At 41.1% G+C, this 25,964-nt stretch overlaps 1 protein-coding gene across 1 annotated transcript in view; it reads right to left on the reverse strand.

Annotated features, from left to right (window-relative positions):
* LOC150087761 (transforming growth factor beta receptor type 3-like) overlaps positions 1–25,964 on the reverse strand; it is a 371,467-nt gene that overhangs the window by 66,051 nt on the left and 279,452 nt on the right. Inside the window, exon 8 of the mRNA XM_090369867.1 lies at positions 10,204–10,416. Within this exon, the coding sequence (XP_090225993.1) occupies positions 10,204–10,416 (213 nt within the window). The remainder of the gene's footprint in view (positions 1–10,203; positions 10,417–25,964) is intronic.

Below are 25,964 nucleotides of genomic sequence, written 5' to 3' on the forward strand. Positions count from 1 at the left end.
TATAAATGCAGCAGGAGATTGCCTCTGACAGGAATAAAGTAACTTTACTGCTTTCTGCAGATGGTTTCTAGCAGTTGCTTGCAAATGGCTTTACAAACTGTAATGGCGCTTTAATTAATCTGGCAAATCCTAGCCAGAAACAGTGTCACTATGATTTTTGGCCAAATCTTTCTCCATTGTGACAGTAGGCAAAGAGGCATTAGCATTAGTAGATGCATATGATGCAAGAAAGCAAGCTTATGCAGCATCAGCCAAAAAAAAAAAAAAAAAAACCCTCCCATTTCACCCCTCCAATACCTGTCCAGCTGAGCCTTAAATTTATTTTGGCTATCAACTTCCACAACAAGGAATGGAAGTCTGTTCCACCAACCAACTACCCACCGGCTAAAGGCAAATTTCCGCACATCTATCCTACATCTGTCTTTCCTGAGTTTGAATTTATGCCCTGTCAGGTGATTATTCTGAGCAAGAGGAAGAATCCCATTAGCATTGAGCATGCTCAAACCATTCAAGACTTTATACACCTCTATAAGATCACCTTGCCGGTGCCTAGTATCCAGACACGGTAAGTAGCAAAACTTAAGCCTTTCTTCATAAGAGCAACCCTTTGTTCCATTCACTAATCTTATTGCCCTTCTCTGTACTCGTTCCAGCAGCCTTACATCCTTCTTGAAATGAGGCCTCCAGACCTGTATACAGTACTCAAGGTGTGGCCTGACCATTGCCTTATACAAGGGAATAATCACCTCTTATTCCTGCTAGAAAAATTCCTGTATATCACTGACAAGACACCATGAGCTACTCTTGCAGACTGTCTGCACTGCTCAGAAAACTTCATATCCGCCTGCACAATTACCCCAAGGTCCTTTTCATTCTCTACCACTGTCAGTGTAGTACCACCACAGAGTTGATAAGTTACTCTGGGGTTACTGTTTCCCAGATGTAGTACTTTACATTTGTCAATTTTAAACTTCATTTGCCACCTCTCAGACCATCTGCTCAACCTTTCCAGATCTTGTTCCAGCAGCATACTGTCAGTAGTGTCCTTAACAACCCTTCCAACCTTTGTATCATCTGTAAACTTGGACATTAAGCTTGATATACCATCATCAATATCATTTATAAATACAGAAAACAATAATGGACCCAACACAGAAACCTGAGGGACTCCACTCACTCACCAGGAGGAGACTGTCCCTCTGTATAAGGCAATGGTCATGCCACGCCTTGTGTACTGCATACAGGTCTGGAGGCCTCATTTTTGAAAGTATGTAGATTTGCTTGAGCGTGTACAGAGAAGGGCAACAAGATTGGTGAAGGGAATGAAGGGATCCTCTTACCAAGATAGTGATAGTAGTAGTAGTAGTAGTAGTAGTAGTAGTAGTAGTGGCACATGATGCAAGAAAGCAAGTGTAGGAGCTTATGCAGCATCAGCCAAAAAAAAAAAAAAAAAAAATCACACCATTCCCTCCAAATGCCTGTCCAGTTCCTCCTTAAATTTATTTAACCTATCAACTTCCACAACGACAGATGGAAGTTTGTTCCAGCAATTAACCACCCGCTGGCTAAAGGCAAATTTCCGCACATCTAATCTACATCTGTCTTTTCTTAATTTGAACTTATGTCCCCGTAGGTTGGTAATCTGAACAAGTGGAAGGATCCCATCAGAATTCAGCGTGCTCAACCCATTCAAGGCCTTATAGACCTCAATCAGATCACCGCGCAGGTGCCTAGTCTCCAGCCACTGCAATTTGCAGAACTTAAGCCTCTCTTGGTAAGAGAATCCCTTCATTCCCCTCACCAATCGTGTTGCTCTTCTCTGTACACGCTCAAGCAAATCTACATCCTTCCTAAAATGAGGCCTCCAGACCTGTACGCAGTACTCAAGGCGTGGCCTGACCATTGCCTTATACAGAGGGACAATCACCTCCTTTTCCCTGCTAGCAAAATTCCTATATATCATTGACAAAACCCCATGACCGGCCTAGCAGCCTGTCTGCACTGCTCAGAAAACTTCATATCTGACTGCACAATTACTCCCAGGTCTTTTTCATTTTCTACCACCTTAAGTGTAGTACCACACAGTTGGTACGTTTCTCTGGGGTTACTTCTACCCATATGCAGTACTTTGCATTTGTCAAGGTTGAACTTCAGTTGCCACTTCTTAGCCCATCTGCCCAAATTATCTAGATCCTGTTGCAGTAGCACACTGCCATTACTGTCATTAACAACCCTGCCAACCTTTGTGTCATCTGCAAACTTCGACATTAAGCCTGATATACCTTCATCAATATCATTGATAAATACACAAAACAACAGTGGACCCAACACCGAACCCTGTGGGACTCCACTAATAACATTAGTCCACGAAGAGCAGCACCCATTGATTACCACCCTCTGTCTTCTCCCACTTAACCATCCTTTTATCCATTGTAGCAACTTACCCTTAATACCATTCTGCTCCAATTTGTACAGTAGTCTTCCATGCGCAACAGTGTCAAAAGCTTTCCTGAAATCCAAGTATATGATATCAAAATTATTTTTTGCATCCAGTTCCTTTGTGACCACATCATAATAACCAATCAAATTTGTCAGACAAGACTTTCCCTTAACAAACCCATGCTGTGTTTGAATTATTGCTGCAGTCTTGTCTAGATGATCCTGCAATGCATCTTTAACCAGCGACTCCATTATTTTACCCGGAACAGAAGTTAAACTAACTGGTCTGTAATTACTCGTGTCACCCTTCGATCCACCTTTGTGAATTGGGGACACATTCGCACATCTCCAGTCCGTGGGAACCTCCCCTGAGTCCAAGGATGCTCTCATAATTATGGCTAAGGGTTTGCTTAGTTGCTTTGCCACCTCCTTTAAAATAACTGGATAGATCCCATCCACCCCAGGTGCCTTTCTTATGTTTAACTTCAACAATTTCTCCTCCACTTTGCTCTCAGTTATTACAAAATCATTAAGCACACTGCTACAATTTGATAACCTTCTTCCATTTTCAAATTGTAATAATTCCTCACGTGTGAATGTAGATGCAAAATACTCATTCAGTTTGTTTGCTATCTGAGCAGGATCATCAACAGTCGAACCATCGATGTCAAGTGGACCAATCATATTCATCCCCTTCCTTTTAGAGTTTATATAAGTAAAGACTTATATATAAGTTTATATAAGTATAGGCTTAAGTTCTGCAAATTGCAGTGGCTGGAGACTAGGCACCTGCACGGTGATCTGAGTGAGGTGTATAAGGCCTTGAATGGGTTGAGCATGCTGAATTCCGATGGGCTCCTTCCACTTGTTCAGATTACAAACCTAAGGAGGCATAAATTCAAATTAAGAAAGGACAGAGGTAGAATAGATGTGTGGAAATTTGCCTTTAGCCAGCGGGTGGTTAATTGCTGGAACAAACTTCCATCTGTCGTTGTGGAAGTTAATAGGTTGAATAAATTTAAGGAGGAACTGGACAGGCATTTGGACAGAATGGTGTGATTTTTTTTTTTTTTTTTTTTTTGACTGTTGCTGCATAAGCTCATACACTTGCTTTCTTGCATCACATGCCACTACTACTACTACTTTCTGTTCACCCTTTTCTTCAAAAAAGTGTTCATTACTGACAATCCTTGAGATTCTGCAAATTCCACAAGTCTTTTGCCTCTTTCATTTCTTTCATCAATTCCAAAATTTCCTATAGTTCCCCTTTCTGCGCTGTTTTGTCTTTTTCCAACCTTAGCATTGAAGTCCCCCATAATAATAGTGTAGTGGGTTTTCTGCTCATCTAGAAGACTCTCAATTTCGGTGTACATTTCTTCAACCTCTTCATCATCATGGCTCGATGTTGGTGCATAAATCATTATAACCTTTAGCTTGTACCTCTTAGAAATTTTGAGTATTAGTCTTGACACCCTTGGTGATGTACTTTTGAATTCCAAAATGTTTTTTTAAATCTTTATGGACCAGAGACCCAACTCTACCTTCACTCCTTTCACTGTTTCCATTGGTGTACAACAGATTTCCACTTGATAAACTTATAAGCGATTCATTTCTTCTTCTTGTTTCAGCCAAACTGATGATATTCCAATTCACATTTTCTAATTCCTTTTCCAGCTCTAATATCCTGTCTTCAGAGATGAGTGATCTTATGTTGTAAGATCACTCATTGTTAGTTCCAGTCAACCCTTCCAACTCTTCCATCATGCAGTATGATTGATGACTTTTGAGGTTATGATGAACATCGTGGCGAGATCCATTATTCCTTACATTTTGAGGGTACAGCTCTAAAACAGTGTTTGCAGGCCGGCTGCTAGTTAGTACACCAGACCGAAGCTATTGGTAACTCTCTAGGAGGCTTCTGGATCAGCTATTGTATAATCTTGCTACCTCTACTCTGCCAGATAATGACTGGAGGGAGTCCGAGTAGTGTGTGTGTGTGTGTGTAGGGGGCATTGTTGAGGCCACGTTATGTCAAGGATCTGGGTATATTCTTACCATGTGTACGCCATATCCTAAAATTTCGTTACTTCATACAGCATGTCCCACCCACTTTTTCTTACTATTGAATACACCATGAATCGTCAAACTAATAGAGCAAGCTTATCTGCGAAAAGATCTAAACCTCTCAAGCACTTCCTAATTCATTTCACAAATATACGTGGTCTTAATTCTAATCTCAACGATGTCCATTTCCACTTGCAGTCTGCCAAACCCCATGTACTTTTTCTGACAGAATCTCAGTTATCGGTTGATTCAACTACTGCTCGTCTCAGATACCCAAATTATTCGCTGTATGATTCCTTTCACCTCAAAGGTGGTACTTGTGCTTATGTCCGTTCTGATATTCCCTGTCAGAGACATGGTAATTTGGAATCTCCTCTCTTTGGTCTTCTCTGGCGTAAAATCTCCCTACCTAATTCTGTCAAATTCATCTGTTGTCTCTACCGTTCTCCCAACTCCAATAATCACTTGCAACTCTTTGACTTCCTCTCTTTGCAACTTGACTTTCTCCAGCGCAACTTTCCTAACGATGAGGTAATTTTCCTTGGTGATTTTAATGTTCACAACTCCAGCTGGCTTCCGTTTTCTAGTCACACTGACCCAGCTGGTCGAGATACTGAGGCTTTTGCTATTACTAATGACCTTGCACAGATTGTTCATTTACCTACAAGAATACCGGACAGTCCTAATCATACAGCCAACACGATTGATCTTTTTCTCACAAACAACCCTTCTAAGTACACGGTTGAAGTGAGAGGTCCTCTAGGCACTTCAGATCACAACTTGGTGATTGTCTCTTCTCCAATGGAACCTTTATCTCATGGCTATTCCCAACCTCGTGTTGTTTGGCATTACAAAAATGCAAAATGGGATTACCTGCGAGATTTCTTTTCTTCTTTTCCTTGGTTGGATTACTGTTTCAAAACTTCTGATTTCAACGTTTGCTCAGATCGTGTCAGTGAAATTATTCTTGCTGGAATGGAATCCTTTAACCCACACACCTCTTTAAAATCTCATCCTTTACCTAAACCTTGGTTTTCCAATAAATGTGCTAACGCTGTTCAAGAAAGCAGTTATTAATAACTGCTTTAATGAAGTTAAAGCAGTAATTAATCAGTCCAAACTAGAGTTTGAACAGGCTAAGATTAGAAAACTTGCTTCTTGCCCTAATGGTAGCCGAGAATTCTGGTCTCTTGCCAAAGCTATTGGCCACAACTTTTGCCTATCTCCGCTCCCAACTCTGTCTAAACCAGATGGTTCTGTTGTCACTTCAGCCAAGGATAAAGCTGACATGCTAGCATCCCATTTTTCTTTCAACTCATGCATTAACGATCTTGGTAAAACACCTCCCACTATTCCCAACACGCTCCATTCAATGCCTCCTATGGTCTTCTGTCAAAAGGATGTCAGAAGGATTTTGACGAATCTTGATGCTAAGAAAGCTCCAAGTCCTGATGGTATTTTTCCACTTCTCAAAATCTGTGCTCCTGAACTTACTCCTATTCTTTGCCACCTTTTTTCGCTTTCTTATTCCAAAGGTGTTTTTCCTTCTGCTTGGAAATTTGTTCATATCCAGCCAGTTCCTAAAAAAGGTGAGAAGTCCCTCCCATCCAATTATCATTCCATTGCAATTACTTCTATATCCAGCCAGTTCCTAAAAAAGGTGAGAAGTCCCTCCTATACAATTATCATTCCATTGCAATTACTTCTACTCCTTCTAAAGTAATGGAGAAATCCATTAACCGCCAACAACTCTTAAACTTCCTAGAAACCTTCCATCTGATCAACGATCGCTAGTATGGATTCCGTCAGTGTCAATCCACAGGTGATATTCTGGCTTATGTTACCCATTTATGGACTAATTCAAAGGAAAGGTTCAGTGAAACACAAGTAGTTGCTCTTGATATCTCAAAGGCATTCAATCGTGTTTGGCATAAAGGTCTTCTAAACAAACTTTCATCTTATGGTTTGCCATCTGTTTTTTGAAATTGGTTATCCAGTTTTCTCTCTGATTGCTCACTGAGGGTGATGGTTGATGGCTCTCTGTCTTCTAACTTCTCCACTAATGCCGGTGACCCCCAAGGCTCAGTTCTTTCCCCCACTCTTTTCCTCTTGTATATTAATGACCTTCTTCCATTGATTGGAAATCCTATCCATAGTTTTGCCGATGATAGCACATTGCATTCCACTTTCCATTTTGAGAAACCTTGCCCTGCTCAATCAGCTTCAACTTCTTTAAAATCCGCTACCAATTCCTTAAATGTGGATCTTCGGGTAATTCTCTAAAGGGGCAAAGACAACTCAGTTGATTTCAATCCTTCTAAAACTCAGTCCTGTCTTATATCACAAAGGAGGATCAAAGGCTGACACAAGTAATTATAGACCTGTGAGTTTAACTTCTGTTCCAGGAAAATTAATGGAGGCATTGGTTAAAGAAGCACTGCAGGATCATCTAGACAAGACTTCAGTTATAGCTTGGACACAGCATGGTTTTGTTAAGGGGAAGTCTTGCCTGACCAATTTGATTGGATACTATGATGCAGTCACAAAAGAACTGGATGCAGGGAATAACTTTGATATTATATACTTGGATCTCAGAAAGGCTTTTGATACTGTTGCACATGGAAGACTGCTACACAAATTGGAGCAGTGTGACATTGGAGGCAAATTGCTGCTATGGATAAAGGGGTGGTTGAGGGGGAGAAGACAGAGAGTGGTAATCAATGGACACTGCTCATCATGGACTAATATTATTACTGGAGTGCCTCAGGGTTCAGTGTTCGGTCCATTGTTGTTTTCCATATTTATAAATAATACTGATGATGGTATATCAAGCTTAATGTCCAAGTTTGCAGACGATACAAAGGTTGGTAGGGTTGTTAAGGACACTACTGATGCTATGCTGCTGCAACAGGATCTGGAAAGGTTGAGCAGATGGGCTGAGAGGTGGCAAATGAAGTTTAACATTGACAAATGTAAAGTACTACATATGGTAGACAGCAACCCCAGAGCAGCATACCAACTCTGTGGTACTACACTGACAGTGGTTATGAATGAAAAGGACCTGGGGGTAATTGTGCAGGCAGATATGAAATTCTCTGAGCAGTGCAGACGAGCTGCAAGAGTAGCTCATGGTGTCTTATCAATGATATACAGGAATTTTTCTAGCAGGGATAAGGAGGTGATTATTCCCTTGTATAAGGCAATGGTCAGGCCACACCTTGAGTACTGTATACAGGTTTGGAGGCCTCATTTCAAGAAGGATATAGAGATGCTGGAACGAGTACAGAGAAGGGCAACAAGATTAGTGAATGGAACAAAGGGTTGCTCTTACGAAGAAAGGCTTAAGTTTTGCAAATTACAGTGTCTGGAGACTAGGCACCAGCAAGCCTCTTGCTCAGAATAATCACCTGAGAGGGCATAAATTCAAATAGAGGAAAGACAGATGTGGGACAGATGTGCGGAAATTTGCCTTTAGCCAGCAGGTAGTTGGTTGGTGGAACAGACTTCCATCACTTGTTGTGGAAGTTGATAGCCTAAATAAATTTAAGGCTCAGCTGGACAGGTACGAACGGAGGGGTGAAGTGGAAGTGTTTTTTTTTTTTTTTTTGGCTGATGCTGCATAAGCTTGCTTTCTTGCATCATATGCCTCTATTAATGCTAATGGTAATGCTAATCTCTCAAAAAAGGATTCTTCTGCTCCTATGCTTATCTTTGGTGACACTCCAATTTCTAGGCAAAATGATATATCTCTTTGGGGGATTACCATGACTTCTAATCTCTCTTGGCACAAGCACATTACAAATATTGCTTCCTCTGCATCTAAAAAACTTTGTTTTCTCTTTCGCTCTCAGTGTTACTTTTCTTCCAAACAGCTGTTCACTGTGTACAAATAGCAAATCTGCCCTACCATGGAATATTGTTCCCACATCTGGGGTGGTGCCCCCAAAACCTCTCTCAGGCTTCTTGATTCCATTCAGAAGAGGGCAGTTAGGTTAATTAATGATTCATCTCTAACAGAGTCTCTCTACTCGCTATCTCATAGACGTACTGTTTCTGCTGCATGCCTCTTCTACAGATATTTCCATGGGCACTGTTCTTCTGAATTGGCTTCTATAATTCCTGCTCTCTCTTTCAAAACAGTCCGAACACGTGCAGCCACCAGCCAACATCCATTTACTATCCAACTTCAAACTCACAGAACCAACTTTTCATCTTCCTCATTTATTCATTCAACTGACATTTTCTGGAACAACCTTCCTTCATACGTATTTCCTGAAAATTACAGTCTACAGAAGTTCAAGTCCAATATCAACAAATATCTTCTTTCGTCTTCTCACCTTCGAACCCAAGCACGGTTATTATTTTAATTTTTGGTTTTTAGGAGCATTAGCAACTAAGGCCATATTGCTCCGGGGATATGCGGTGGTCATTCCCTGACCTTTCCGCATCCTCCATATTTGGTGGTCATGGGCTCGAACCCCGGTCTAATCAAGAAGCGTGTGGTACGTACTGCCAATCCTGCCCACCTGGCTACGGAGGCACCCCTCCAAGCATGGTACTAAGTACTATTGGTTGTAATATCTCTCGTGTTTGGGGTTTACATAAAAAAAAAAAAAAAATACCATGTTCCCCATTTCCCTGACAATAGAGTCACCAACAACTACTAGTTCCTGTGGGACCAGCGCATTCTGCCTTGGGGATTGCCGCTGTGTTGTGTGATGATCAAGTGCAAGCTCTGGCGTTGATGTGGGCAGCTGAGAGCTTGATGAGCCCCTCAATTTAGATCCTTCGAGGGCATCCACCCTGTCCTTCAAGCTCTCATATAGGCCCATAACAATGCTAAGTTGTCGCCTGATTTCCTTACACTCCTTACATCGCACACACACACACAAAGACCATCCACCATTGCAATATCACGTCCCATACCCGATTGCTCCACAAACATCAAGCAAGCAGTGCATTTTAAAAGGCTGTGATTCAGAGGGCAACTGCTCCCCCTCAGTTCTCCCCTGAGCTACAGCACTCCACTCCCATTAGCTTGAGCCTTTTGCTTTGCTGCTCTGGTCTGAGCCATGATTTCGATTTAATTTCAATAAAATTTCAATTTCAGTACAAAATTATAAGCTAAACTTGTATCCCAACACAGTTATAACACTATATATCTATATATATTTTTCAGTATCGAGTATTATCTATGAGTTCCATTTATATAACTTCCGCATCAAGTTATGTATTAATTAATTATGTTACGTACAATTTAATTGACAATGAAGTTTAACAAGATTAATAGATTTTACTGATTAATTGACAATATTTTATAATATACTATACTATATCATTGCCAAAAAACAAATATCATACTTTCTTGAAAGAACTTAAGATCTCAGTATAATTTTTGAATTGTACTTGAAAGTACTTAAGGTCTTGACAGACTAAGATTTATAGATGTGAAATATGTGGAGCTCTTACGACTCTATATGCTACTTAGCATTTCAAATTCTTTTCAAGTGAAGATTCTCAAACAACAGAATGCAGAACAAAGAGCAAGTTTCAACAAGTAACAAGAAATTAAAAATATTAAACTTTATACTCAAAGTTTTAAAAGCAAATCAAAATGTTTCATTTAATATTCTGCAGTTTGTATATTTCTTAACAATTCATTTTAAGAATTTCAATAAGTCTAATTATGATGTTACATACCACAATATCCAAAGTACCCTGTATTCCCCATGATTCTAGTACCCATCTAACTGGTACATGACATTTAAGAATAAGAAGCAGATCAAGTTGAAAATATGGATTATCAACAGCTGTTCTTTTTCCTTGGGGTTGGATATAGACAACTACATCACTGCTATTTCCACTAGACAACAGTTCTATTACATGAATGACCCTACATGGGAGAAAAGAGGCCTTAAGTAAGTGATAAAGATAAACTGATATCCACATTTAAAAAAAAAAAATAAGGTAGGCATTTTCATCATATATATTAATTTTATCAGATATTTTTAGGAAGTAGAAAATATTCAATGTTACAACATGTTTTATTTTTATGCATATATGGGTTTGTTTGTTTGTTTGTTTTGGTTTTATTGGTGCATTAGCTACTAAGGCTATAATGTGCCAAGACCATGTCACTAATAAAAATTTAAACTTTCAGTGACCTAACTAGTTAGGTCACCATGTCAAAATAAACAATAACAAAAGTATAAAAGATAAATCAATAGAAAAAAACAATAAAATGGAAATTTTATATAGCAGTAAAAATGTTTATTGATTTTAAAAAGCTAACAACAGCAGACACATGGTCATTGTCAGATAATATCTGACTGAGTGTATAAGGCTCAGCCAGATGACTAAAAACGGTAAAGTATAAATCACGTTTGTGTCTAAAACGTGGACATATGGTTAAAATGTGATGAATAGATAAAAAGGTGTCGCATTGCTCGCACATAGGACAGTCATCTGCCCTCAGCAGAAAAGAATGTGTAAGATGACTGTGTCCTATGCGGAGACGAGCTAGAACAACTTCCTTCTTACGAATCCTGCGCAGACTAGACTGCCACGGTTCAATTACAGGCTTTATACGATATAATTTATTCGCAGTCTGTCTATTCCACGAGTCCTGCCATTGGGAGTGTATGTTTTGATGTATTATTTGCCTGTAGTCTGTATAGGGGACTAACAGGCAACGGTTATTATTGGGAATTGCTGATTTGGCTGCGGCGTCAGACAAATCATTTCCCCTAATCCCAATGTGGCTGGGAATCCATCAGAAGCGGATATCATATTCACGTTCATGGAGAACGTGAATCTTCTGCTGAATGCTAGACAGAACTGGATGAGGATTATACCTCACAGATATTAAAGCCTGTAACACACTGAGAGCGTCGGAATATAAAATGAACCGTTGGTGTTGGCATTCACTAATGTGATCCAAGGCTAACTCTATGGCATGCAGCTCTGCAGTAAAGATACTGCATTCAGAGGGAATCTGCTCCGATGTAGTGCTGTCTGTAAAGACAGCAGCAGATCCCACGTATGATTCCGACTTCGAACCGTCTGTGTAGACTGGCGCGAAGTCGGAATGTTCAGCTCGGTGTGCTGAATAAAGCTGCAGGTAGACCGATGATGGAGTGTCCAACTTTCCCCAATTTCTAAGGGACAAGTCACATGCCGGGAAATGAGCATGCCAGGGTGGAAAGGGTTGCTTTGGTGTTTGGGCAACCTTGTCTACCTTCATATTAAGTTCTTTGAGTAGCTCTTGGAGACGAATACCAAAAGGACGATTGGCAGTCTTACGGGTGTTGTACAAATTTTCCCATCGTGGCTCAAAAACGAATGGCCACGTAGGATGGTCTGGCAGGGATTTCAGTTTAAAGGCGTACTTTAAAGACAACTGCTTACGACGAAGCGATAACGGTGGTTCGTTTGCTTCGACGTATAAGCTCTGGACAGGGGATGTTCGAAATGCTCCAGTAGCGATACGTAGAGCCTGATGATGGACAGGGTCCAGCCATCGAAGGGCACTGTCTCTGGCTGAACTATATATTTGGGACCCATAATCTAATTTGGATCGCACAAGTGCACGATAAAGCCGTAGCAGGGTGCATCGGTCTGCACCCCAGGATACTGAGGAGAGCGAGCGGAGCATATTAAGGGCTCTTGTGCACTTTGTGCGGAGTTGACGAATATGATCCAAAAACGTGAGTTTTTTATCGAATATGAGTCCCAAGAATTTTGTGTTCGCTGCTACTGGAATAGCATTTTGTCCGAGCCTTAATTCAGGTTCAGGATGAAGATTACGCTTACGACAAAAGTGTACGCAAACGGTCTTCTCCGGCGAGAACCTGAAGCCATTAGCGAGTGCCCAGGAATTCAGACTATCAATGGCTTTCTGCAGTTGTCTTTCAATAACCCTCATGTTGCACGACTGGCAAAAAATGCTAAAGTCATCAACATAGAGGGCACTGTTTACAGTTGGAGGAAGTTGTTCTGTGATGGAATTTATTTTGATGGCAAAAAGCGTGACACTTAATACTGATCCTTGTGGTACTCCCTCCTCTTGGCTAAAGGAGCGAGAGAGTGAGGATCCCATACGAACTTGGAAAGATCGATTGGCTAAAAAATTTTGAATAAAAAAGGGCAGATGCCCTCTTAGGCCTAGGCTATGTAAATCTTTTAAAATGCCAAATCTCCAAGTTGTGTCATACGCTTTCTCCATGTCAAAGAACACCGACACCAAGTGTTCGCGTTTTAGGAAAGCATCCCGGATGGATGCTTCCAGTCTAATAAGATGGTCCAGAGTGGACCGGTTCCTTCGGAAGCCACACTGGATGTTGGAGAGAAGGTCATTTGTTTCGAGATACCAAATTAAACGAGAATTAACCATTCTCTCCAGGATTTTGCACAGACAGCTAGTCAGAGCAATAGGACGATAATTGGTGGTGACTTTTGGATCCTTTCCTGGCTTAGGAAAGGCAAGAACGATTGCCTTTCGCCAGGAGTCTGGAAACTGCCCTTCAGTAAAGATTCTGTTATACAGAAGGAGAAGACAATCCATAGATTTTGGTGAAAGATGTTTAATCATTTCATAATGGATGCCATCTGGTCCAACGGCACTTGCTTTGGAAAGAGCGAGGGCTCTTTTCAATTCCAGAATAGTGAAATCCCCGTTGTAGGGATAAATGCCCTTAGTTTTAAAGTTAAGTGCCTGTTTTTCGATTTTATATTTCAGGACCAGGAACTCTGGGGAATACGAAGATGTTGCAGAGATGTTAGAGAATGTTTCCCCAAGAGCATTGGCTATTGCAGTTGGATCTGCAATAGCGCATCCATTATAATCTAGGATTGCAGAAGGTTGGGAGGTATATTTTCCTTTCATTTTCCGGATTTTATCCCAGACTACCTTAGAGTTGGTAGACTGGTTAATAGATGATGTAAAACGGATCCATGATTCCTTTTGACTCTGACGACGGATGTAGCATGCTTTGGCTCGTGCACGTTTGAAGGCTATAAGGTTGTTCGTGGTAGGATATCGGCGAAATATCCCCCACGCTTTGTTTTGAGCCTTTTTTGCTGCTGTGCATTGTGAATTCCACCAAGGTTTGGGAAATGGCGGAAACCGGGCTGATGTTTTTGGGACAGCGTTAGCAGCAGCTTGGACGATGATTTCTGTGATGTACTTTACTGCGTCATTGATCGGCTCTTGACTGACTGTGCTAAGATCGAAATTTGCCTGTTGTTGGAAGGCAGTCCAGTCAGCCTGATCAATCTGCCACCGTGGTAACCTAAAAGGAAGACATGGTCTCCCACTGTGTAACAAGGTTATCACAGGGAAGTGATCGCTTCCGTATGGATTCTCCTCCACTTCCCAAGTAAGTGAAGGGGAGCAGATAGAGAGATCAATGGCAGAAAAGGTACGGGTAGGCATGTGGAAGAAGGTGTTTGTTCCAGTATTTAGAAGGGAAAGGTCATTGTCATTCAGCATACGCTCAATGACTCGTCCCCTTCCGTTGATGTTAGCACTACCCCACAGGGTGTTATGTCCGTTAAAATCCCCGAGAAGTAAGAAAGGGGGAGGCAGCTGCGTAAGGAGATCATCAAGGTCTGCCTGGGGGATGTCAGTCCCAGGTGGCAAATAAATGGAGCACACAGTTAATAGAAATCCCACTGAAAGGCGAATTGCAACAGCCTCTATGCTGGTTGTAATTAGCAAAGGCTGCACTGGGGTCTGGTTACCCACAAGGATAGCCACTCCCCCATGTACAGGGCCATCCGCAATTCTATCCTTTCGAAAAAATGTGATGTTGTGCATGGTGGGATCATCATTTGCCTTTAGATATGTCTCCTGCAAGCAAAAGCAAACTGGCTCGTGCTTTTGCAGGAGGGCCTTGATGTCATCCACATTTTGCCGGAATCCATGACAATTCCATTGTAGGAATTTAGCCATTATTTTGGCTTGGTGGGTCCATCAGGCGGCTTCCGAGGTGCTGAGGGCTTACTTTTATCAGTCTTGGATTTATCTTTTTTGGGGAAGAATGGACGCTGTCCCATGTCCATTTCTTCCTCCGCAAAGAGTTCCAAGACTGATTCTTCGGGTACCTCCTTTTGCTCGACATCCATCTTTTCTTGGGACCTAGGGAGGGGGGACTTCCCCTTTCTTATTCTTTTCTTTCGTAATTACCTTTGTTAATTGTGGAGCATTAGGAGGTACCGATATAGGAGTGGCAGCTGATTGGTCCTTCTGTGTAGGTTTTGTGAACTTAAGAGATACCGCACGATGGGAGTGAAAGACTCCTTTGGAGGAATGGTCATGTCCGTCTGAGTTCCGTCGGAACATCTCCCTGCTACCTTCTGGGCGTACGTAGGTCTGTTGATATTAAGGGGTTTTGACCGATTTCCTTGCCTCCTGGTATGATATATTTAGCTCTGCCTTCAGCCGTTGAATTTCTTTTTCTTCTTTCCACCTCTGGCATGCTCGTGAGTAGGCCGGATGTTCGCCCTCACAGTTAATACAGGTGGGTTTTGCGGCTGAACATGCTGTTGTTTCGTGGTCCTTTGCACTGCATCGTGCGCATGCAAGGACTCCACGGCAGGCCATTTGAGAGTGTCCATACTTCTGGCATTTAAAACACCGTAAAGGGTTCGGAACGTATGGACGCACTGAACAATTAATGTATCCAGCTTTGATCTCGTCGGGAGGTTGAGGAGAGTTAAAAGTCAGGACAACGCTCCTGGTTTTAACTATTTTTCCATCCCTTCGCGCAGTGATTCTCTTGACGGCAATGACTCCCTGTGGTTTTAATTCGGAGCAGATTTCCTCCTCGGTGATGTCGAGAAGGTCCCACTCCGAAATGACACCTCTCGATGAATTGAGTGTTCTGTGTGGTGTCACCGTTATAGGGATTCCTCCGATTGATGTTACTCGGAGTAGATGTTCGGATTGCCTGTCATTTTTAGTTTCAATTAAGAGGTCTCCAGAGCGGAGCCTCTTAACTGATTTGGGTGAACCTACTAACCCTTTCTGTATAAAGAAAGGTGACATTTTTCCAATCGGTTTTTCATTGGTGGAGTGCATGATTAAAAACCGCGGGATAGGGCCTGATGGTAATTCAGTCCGCTGCCTCTTTGAAGCAATATTGCTGTCAGTGTCGGTATTTTCAGATAGGGACCGGGTTGGGGCCCCTGAAGAAGTACGTTTCTCAGGATTCATGAAGTTTTTTATATGGTTCAGTGCCCGGGCTCCCCACCCACCACGGAGCCCAAAGGGACGCCCACTACCCGGCACGCAATAAATGCGCTCGGGAGTGGGACGCCAGGGCTACCCAGACACTATACCCGCACCGCCGCCAGCCTGAATCCTGTCCCTCGGACCATGAGGGTAGGGGCGTGGCATTGACACGGTTGACCCTCGCAGGCGAGCCTACTAGCCGATTGATCCTAGCCGGGCCTTCCAGGACCACCCGTCTTGTCGAAGCAGGGGCCAAAGTGGTGTATTGAAGCTGGGCCCCTCAACCACCAGGATCCCCCTTTCTGAATTTCCACGGGTCGCAGCGCACGGCAAACACGCCGGATTCCATTGATGTAAGCCTGGAACCTGGACTGTGGGCGTTGGATCCCAGTGATGCTAGTCTGGAAGTCCAGCAGCGTCACTGGGAGGTCCCCTCACCACGTACAGGTGCCCACGTCGAGGGGCATATATGGGAGTTCATATACATATAGTGAATGGCCACATATTCTCCACTGCATAACTCTACAGCATACTGTGAATGGTCCAACAATCAGAAAACATCTAGCTACTATTATTACTATTATCATTAGTTACATGGTGCAAGGAAACCTGAGGCTTATGCTGCACCAGACAAAAAAAATTCCCAAGTTACCCTGAGAGGGAGGGAGGGAAAGAGAGAGAGAGAGAGAGAGACAAAAGGAATCACCAAGAAAGGGAAGAATGATGATATCCAGCTCAGGACCCTGGGTGTGCCAAGCCCATACTCACCGAATGTGAGCCCCTGGGATAAATGGCAGTCTCCCGTGGCTGGAGAGAGCTCGTTGATGTGAGAAGCCAATGGAGGGTAAAAGAATTCTGCAGTCTAACAGACTGGCGACAACTGGTCAAATAACACTGTAATGTAGCAATGGCATGCAAAGGGGCACATCAAAACACACACACTACATTGAACCCTATCATGGTTCCTGTACCTCAACAGGTTCCACTTTTTATTACCTAAAAACAAGACACTTAGGGTCTAGTGGGCACAGGAATATTGATAAATGAATAACTGAGAATTGGAAAAAAAGCTAGTACAATGAATCCCTATTCCAGTTGTCTCATGCTGATAGCAGCACAAATCAATGGACCCATTATGACATGTGGCATTACTGCAGGCTGATGATGGAAGTGTTTTGTAGCCCAAATTAGCCCCCCTCCTACACAGGTGGATCACCACAGCCCTCTTTGAACTCTACTGCCAATAAGGTACAATTCTTCATGCTCATAGTGTATCTAGATATGGTTACTAATGAACATGATGTTCACTTGATTATTCGGTTACTAGATGATTTTTAGTCCTGACTGAGAATCATCTGAATCAGGCAGAGCGAGCTGTTTGCAGCAGAGATCCTCCACCATCCAATCTGAGGCAACAGTGGGATGCAATAAAGTCTGTGTGGGCCAGCATTCCTGTGGAATGGTTCAACACCTCGTTAGCAATGGCATTTAGCATTAGTAGAGGCACATGGTACGAGAAAGAAAGCTTATAACAGCATCAGCCAAAAAAAAAAAAAAAAAAACTTTCCCATTTCACCCATCCGTTCGGTACAAATATTTGCCTAGTTCTGCCTTGAATTTATTTAAGCTGTCAGCTTCTACAACAGCAGATGGAAGTTTGTTCCAGCAATCAACCACACACTGGCTAAAGGCAAACTTCTGCACATCTATTAGCATTAGCATTAGTAGAGGCATATGATGCAAGAAAGCAAGCTTATTCAGCATCAGCCAAAAAAAAAAAAAAAAAAAAAAAACACAACCACTACTCCCATTTCACCCCTCCGTTCGTTCGAAATACCTGTCCAGCTGAGCCTTAAATTTATTTAGGCTATCAACTTCAACAACAAGCGATGGGAGTCTATTCCACAAACCAACTGCCCGCTGGCTAAAGGCAAATTTCCACACATCTATCCGACATCCGTCCTTCCTCAATTTGAATTTATGCCCTCTCAGGTGATTATTCTGAGCAAGAGGAAGAATCCCATCAGCATTGAGCATGCTCAAGCCATTCAAAGCCTTATACACCTCTATCAGATCACCTCGCCGATGTCTAGTCTCCAGGCTCTGTAATTTGCAAAACTTAAGCCTTTCTTCGTAAGAGCAACCCTTTGTTCCATTCACTAATCTTGTTGCCCTTCTCTGTACTCGTTCGAGCAGCTCTACATCCTTCTTGAAATGAGGCCTCCAGACCTGTATACAGTACTCAAGGTGTGGCCTGACCAATGCCTTATACAAGGGAATAATCACATCCTTATCCCTGCTAGAAAAATTCCTGCATATCATTGACAAGACACCATGAGCTACCCTTGCAGCTCGTCTGCACTGCTCAGAGAACTTCATATCTGCCTGCACAATTACCCCCAGGTCCTTTTCATTCTCTACCACTGTCAACGTAGTACCACAGAGTTGATACGTTGATCTGGGGTTACTGTTTCCCATATGTAGTACTTTACATTTGTCAATGTTAAACTTCATTTGCCACCTCTCAGCCCATCTGCTCAACCTTTCCTGTTGCAGCAGCATAGTGTCAGTAGTGTCCTTAACAACCCTGCCAACCTTGGTATCGTTTGCAAACTTGGACATTAAGCCTGATACACCATCATCAATATCATTTATAAATACAGAAAACAACAATGGACCCAACACTGAACCCTGAGGAACTCCACTAATAACATTAGTCCACGTTGAGCAGTGTCCATTGATTACCACTCTCTGTCTTCTGCCACTCAACCATCCCTTTATCCATAGCAGCAATTTGCCTCCAATGCCACACTTCTCCAATTTGTGCAGCAGTCTTCCATGCGCAACAGTATCAAAAGCCTTTCTAAGATCCAAATATATAATATCAAAGTTATTCCCTGCATCCAGTTCTTTTGTGACTACATCATAGTATCCAATCAAATTGGTCAGACAAGACCTGCCCTTAACAAAACCATGCTGTGTCTGAGCTATAACTGAATTCTTGTCCAGATGATCCTGCAGTGCTTCTTTAACCAGTGCCTCCATTAATTTTCCTGGAACAGAAGTTAAACTAACAGGTCTATAATTACTTGTGTCAGCCTTTGATCCTCCTTTGTGAATTGGGGTTACATTTGCACATCTCCAGTCCATGGGTACCTCCCCGGAGTCCAAAGAAGCTCTCATAATTATGGCTAGGGGTTTGCTTACTTCCTTTGCTGCCTCCTTTAATATAACTGGATAGATCCCATCCACCCCTGGTGCCTTTTTTATGTTTATGCTCAGCAATTTCTCCTCCACTTTCCTCTCAGTTATTAGAAAATAATCTAGCTCACTGCCAATGTTTACTTCACCTACGACATTCCCCTTCCTGAATAACTCCTCATGTGTGAATGTAGATGCAAAATACTCGTTTAGGTTGTTAGCCACCTGAGCAGGATCCTCAACTGTTGAACCATCAACATCCAGTGGACCAATCTGATTCATCCCTTTCCTTCTTGAGTTTAAATAGGTAAAGAACTCTTTTCTGTTTTTCTTTGCGTCCTTTGCCAAGGATTTCTCATAATCTGCCTTTGCCTGCCTAATCTCCTTTGTGACTTGGTTACAGACCAACTTATATCTATCATAGGCTTCCATGTCACCCATTAATTTGTATGTATCCCATGCATTTTTCTTCTCTGCCATATGTCTCATTAGTTCATCTGACAACCATTTAGGCCTGAACCTTGAACAATATTTCTTGGTTGGTATGTAAAGCCTGGTAGCTTCCAAGATTAGTTCCTTGAATGCTTCCCATTTTGAATTTGCTGTTGGTAACATCATCAGTTGGTCCCACTGTATAGAATTTAAATACTGTCTCAGACCATCATAGTCGCCTTTACGAAAGCAAAAACCCTTCCCTTTGCCTCTGATGGTAGTTACCTCCTTGAGTAAATCCCACTTCAGCACACTGTGATCACTGCCACCCAGTGGTTCCTTTATCTGCAGATTCCTAATGCATGAAGAATCACTATTGATAATCAGATCAAGAGTATTACTCCCTCTAGTTGCCTCCCTAACATGCTGGTGTAGAAAACAATCATCCAATAAATCCACAAAAGCCCTGCTAGTGTGTGAGTGACCAACCCACAAATTCCAGTCAATATCTGGGAAATTAAAATCCCCCATTATAAGACTCTCTGATTTACTGGCCCATTCTATTTCCCTGTACAGTATCTTATTATACTCATCAGAGTCATTAGGCCTATAGCACACTCCTACTCTCAATTTTGATTTACCTATGCTTATGTCACACCAAACTGACTCGACACTGCTCTGTCCATCATTGTCGACTGGCTTCACTTCCTTGGATTTTATGTGTTTTTTAACTAATAGCATAACCCCTCCTCCCCTCCTGTCCTGTCTATCATTTCTATACACATTGTACTCCCCAAATTCCAGTTCTGCATTACTTATATCTGTGTGACACCACGTCTCTGATATCCCAACAATATCTGCCTTTGATGTTTTGAGCAATACCTCAAATTCATCAAATTTATTTACCAAACTCCTAGCATTGGTGTACACGCAAGTATACCTGCAGTTGTTTCTATTCTTAGCTACCCTAACACAACCCATGTGTTTACTTGTATCACAATGACTTCCAGCAGTCTCTGAAATATCCTGCATCTTGTTTTTCAGGCTTCTGCTCATTTCAATAGAAGCAGTGCAAGAATCTCTTTCACCTCTGCCAGTGGCTACAGTTAATCCATTAGTCTTTGTCTCCCCCCAAGCTAGCAGTTTTCCGACCCACCTAACACTGCCTCGATAGCATCAGCAAATATTCTTGCACCCTTTCTATTTAAGTGTATCCCATCCCTGTAGAAGCAATCTCTCCTGTTAACAAGTACATTCCAGGCTGAAAAAAATTCTACCCCTTGAGCCTTGCACAATCTTTCCAGGGCCGAATTGATCGACAAGGCTCTCATCATATACTCCCTCCTATCGTGTCTGGGCAGAATTGCAGACACTTTCAAGTTCAACCCTAATTCACGGCTTTTTTTCAACAGTGACCTGTACTTGTTAAGTAATTCCGCTGGTCTCCTACTCTTAATGTCATTAGTGCCAACGTGTACAACTATATCACCTTTTGTGCCCTTAAAAGATGATATCTGCTCTACAACGTCATCAACCCTTGCCCCTGGCAGACATACCCTGGTCCTGTTCCACCTATCCTTTTTACAAAGCATGTTCCCCGTTTCCCTGACAATAGAGTCACCAACAACTACTAGTTCCTGTGGGACCAGCGCATTCTGTCTTGGGGGCTGCCTCTGTGTTGCAAGATGACCAAGTGCAAGCTCTGGCATTGATGTGGGCAGCTGAGAGCTTGATGGGCCCCTCAATTTATTTCCTTCGAGGGCATCCACCCTGTCCTTCAAGGTCTCATATAGGCCCATAACAACGCCGAGTTTTCGCCTAATTTCCTTGCACTCCTTGCATCGTGCACACACAAAGACATCCCTCATGGCAGTATCATGTCCCGTGCCCGATTGCTCCGCAAACATCAAGCAAACAGTGCATCTTAAAAGGCTGTGATTCAGAGGGCAACTGCCCCCCTCAGTTCTCCCCTGAGTCACAGCACTCCCATTAGCTTGAGCCTTTTGCTTTGCTGCTCTGGTCAGAGTCATGATTTCGATTTAAATGTCAGTAAAATTACAATTTCAGAACAAAATTAAAACCTTAAACTTGTATCTTAACACAGTTATAACGCTATATTTATATATTTATTTTTCAGTATCGAGTGTTATCTACGAGTTCCCTTTATATAACTTCCGTATCAAGTATGTATTAATTATTTGTTACGTTTGTACTCTAAGTCGTTATATATATATAGTTAAAAGAACAATTTAATTGACAATGAAGTTTAACAAGATTAACAGATCTACTGATTAATTGACAATATTATATTATGCACTATACTATACAAAGCTAATGCTATCGAATTCCGGATATGCTGTATCGCGTTTCAGTAACGAGTGTTATCTACGAAGTCCCTTTATATAACTTCCGTATCAAGTTATGTATTAATTATTTATTTTTACTAATTATTATGTTCCGTAACCTAAGTGGTTATATGTATAGTTAAAAGTACAATTTAATTGCCAATGAAGTTCTACAAGATTAATAGACTTACTGATTAATTTTCACGTAACAATGGCGGCTGTTTATTAACGGTAAACACGTGTATTTGATACCCTTTCCGATACTAAGTAATACCTACAAATCTCTATCTAAGTTACTTTAACTTTAAGTACCGTAAATAGGAATATAAAGCTACTCTAGAAATAAGTTAATATGTCAATTTAAACTAATAAAGCAGAAAATAAATCAGAAAAAACTTCTCTGTTCCAGTAGTGGCAGAAAGGCACGTCCGCACAAGAAACCCTCGTCCTCAAACACCTATTCTACAACTGTCTTTCCTCAATTTGAATTTATGTCCCCTTAGGTGATTAATCTGGGCAAGAGGCAGAATCCCATCAGCACTGAGCTTGCTCAAACCATTTAAGACCATATACACCTCGCAGGTGCCTAGTCACCAGACACTAATTGCAATTCTTGCAAATCTTAAGCCTTTCTTCACAAGAGCAAGCCTTTGTTCCATTCACTAATCTTGTTGCCCTTCTCTGTACTCGTTCCAGCAGCTCTACATCCTTCCTAAAATTAGGTCTCCAGACCTGTATACAGTACTCAAGGTTTGGCCTGATGATTGCCTTATACAAGGGGATAATCACCTCGTTATCCCTGCTGGAAAAATTCCTGTATATCAGTGACAAGACACCATGAGCTGCTCTTGCAGTCTGTCAGCACTGCTCATAAAACTTCATATCTGACTGCACAATTACTCCCAGGTCCTTTTCATTCTCTACCACCTTGAGTGTAGTACCACACAGTTGATATGTTACTCTGGGGTTACTGCTACCTATATGCAGTACCTTACATTTGTCGATATTAAACTTCAGTTGCCACCTCTCAGCCCATCTGCTAAACGTTTCTAGACCCTCTTGCAGTAGCGTACTGTTATTAGTGTCATTAACAACCCTGTCAACCTTCGTATTGTCTGCAAATGTAATCATTAAGCCTGATATACCTACATCAATATCATTAATAAATACAGAAAACAACACTGAACCCTGGGGGACTCCACTAATAACATTAGTCCACGAACAGCAGTATCCATTGATTACCACTGTCTTCCATTCAACCATCCCTTTATCCATAGCAACAATTTGCCTCCAATGCCACACTGCTCCACTTTGTGCAGCAGTCTTCCATGTGCAAGAGTATCAAAAGCCTTTCTAGGATCCAAATATATGATATCAAAATTATTTTTTTTATCCAGTTCCTTTGTGACCACATCATAGTATCCAATCAAATTGGTCAGACAAGACTTTCCCTTAACAAACCCAAGCTGTGTCCGAACTATAACTGAAGTGTTGTCTAGATGATCTTGTAGTGTTCCTTTAACCAGTGCCTCCATTAATTTCCCCACAACAGAAGTTAAACTAAAAGGTCTGTAATTACTTGTCATCATTTGATCCTCCTTTGTGGATTTGGGTCACATTTGCACATTTCCAATCCATGGGTACCTTCGCTGACTCAAAGGAAGCTCTCATAATTATGGCTAAGGGTTTACTTACTTCCTTTGCCACCTCCTTTAATATAACTGGATAGATCCTATCCACCCCAGGTGCCTTTTTTATGTTTATCTTCAACAATTTCTCCTCCACTTTGCTCTCAGTTATTAAAAAATCATTTAATATACCTCTGGTATTCCCCTCCCTGAATAACTCTTTATGTGTAAATAGTAAATGCAAGATACTCATTCAGTTTGTTAGCCACCTGAGCAGGATCATTAACAGTAGAACCATCGATATCAAGGTGACCAATCTGATTCATCCTCTTCCTTCTAGAGTTTACATAAGTAAAGAACTCTTTGCTTTTTTGTTTTGCATCCTTTGCCAAAGATTTCTTGTAATCTGCCTTTGCTTGCCTAACCTCCATGCCCAAAATTAAGAAATAAAGAAAGTGCTACTTGTTGTTAGGGTGGCATACCTAGTATACCAGCATACCTGGCATACCAGCCACACCTGGCATATAGTGTGTTATATTCTATGTATATATATATATGTAGGGGTTTGTTTGTTTGGTTTTTAGGAGCATTAGCAACTAAGGCCATATTGCTCCGGTATATGCGGTGGTCATTCCCTAACCTTTCCGCATCCTCCGTATTTGGTGGTGACGGGCTCGAACCCCGGTCTAATCAAGAAGCGTGTGCTACGCACTGCTGCTCCTTCCCACCTGGCTACGGAGTCACCAATATGTAGGGGTGCTCTGCAAAATGATAGCCAAAGTTGAATGTGCTAATTAGGTGATTTTTGGGTAAAATTTATATGAACATGCATCTCACTGTCGACTGTTGCTTTGTAATGAGTACTTATGGTTACACACACACACATATGGTTGTTACTAAAATATGGGTAAATGAAAGGGAGATTGCAGAAAATCAAGTATTTCTGATTTTGTTTAATAATTTAAAATATGTTGTTACATATTCTAAATTATGTTGTTAGAATATGTTGAATATATTTAGAATATGTTGTTACATATTCTAAATTATTAAACAAAATCAGAAATAACATTCATTCGTGATTTAATGCAAAAGATCTTTACAGAAACACTAATTTTTAGATAACTAAAATATGACATCTTAGTAGTATTTATTCAATACTGTTGAATACTGCTCAAATGACTTCCACCAATCTCCATGCACAGCCTTGTGCATTTTCACCCAGACTTTGTTCCCTTTTGAATTTCTTTGAATTGCAAACAGTTGTCTGTAACTGTCTGCAATTTTCCCTTGGCTGAAATTTTTGCTGAATTCCTATAATTTCCTATTGATGTAATTTTTCACTCTTCTAATCAATTTCCTAAAACAATTTGCAGGTAAAAAACAATACACAGACAATATTCTCTGACAAAAATCAAAAGCAAAGAGTACATACTGCTAGCAGCAAAGTCAGTCATAAAATCCTCATGGAGTTGCATCCATAGCACTGCCTCAAGTGGTTTGAATCACCAAGCTGGTTACAAACAGTTATATAAATAAAGCACTGTGGGAATTACCTCTAGGACATTTTACCATGGCTCTGTCCACAACTGGACTTAAATGGAACTTATCACTGCCAACCCATCTTTCAGAATGCCCTGACAAGTACTGAGAGTGCAGCAGGATCAATACTGTTATAGGTAAAATACTTCTTTTCCTGAAGATTGGTTCCCCCCCAATACAACTTATAGGTTAAAGGGAAAAAACATTTGATATTACAGTCCACAGAAAACAAGTACTGAGCATATTACTGATACATTCTCTGAAATTTCTCAGGTTGCAGCATACGTTTTGCTTTCGGCAACCTTTCTGAAGTATTACTAATCAATTTCAATGTTTATAATTCCAAATCACCAATATTTGAGAATGTCATACAACTTATTCACGGGCTGGCTCTGAACCAATGGTTAGACTTCAGGTACAAAATTCTGCACATTAAGTATCTGAATCTGCATGATGTGCCTCAAATATAGTCTTGGAGCACCGTCAATTTCTCTCATAAAAATGCTTTAATTAAAATTTTTCTGGCTGCATGGCTATCCGAGCAAGGAATGAAATTTTGATTGATATGTGTTGGGATGATTATTTATTGGGAATGAAATTAATAGCTATGTAATGTCCATAACACCATGTAAGTATATACAAAGGAACTTTATCCTAACTTGTCTTACAAATAATGAAGGCATTTTATCATTGTAAAATAATGACTATTTTTATTATATTTATTTATTATTGTAAAAATAATCACATAGTTCTATTAGCTTCATCTAACCATTAATTTCACTAATTGGAATTAATTTCGATTTTTTCCCCCTTTTTGTTGGTTTTGCTTATTTGTCTTTTCAATGCACCTAGATTATTTTTACCTGACTTTTATAAACTGAGACATACTGAAGTCAGGTTTATTGTAGATAGAAGAGTTTTCTCCCCTGCTTCTAGTTAGGAAAGGCTATCTGCTAGTCCAGTAAAAAATAAATGCTTGATTTTATTTTATCAATGATGAAAATCAATCTTTCAAATATATTTTAAATGAAAATGTTACAAGTTAGTTATTTTGCTGAATAAACTAAAATCCCCACTTTTCAC

The sequence above is a fragment of the Mastigoproctus giganteus genome, chromosome 3, assembly GCF_048544385.1.
Source record: "Mastigoproctus giganteus isolate SK-2022 chromosome 3, ASM4854438v1, whole genome shotgun sequence".
NCBI lineage: Eukaryota > Metazoa > Arthropoda > Arachnida > Uropygi > Thelyphonidae > Mastigoproctus > Mastigoproctus giganteus.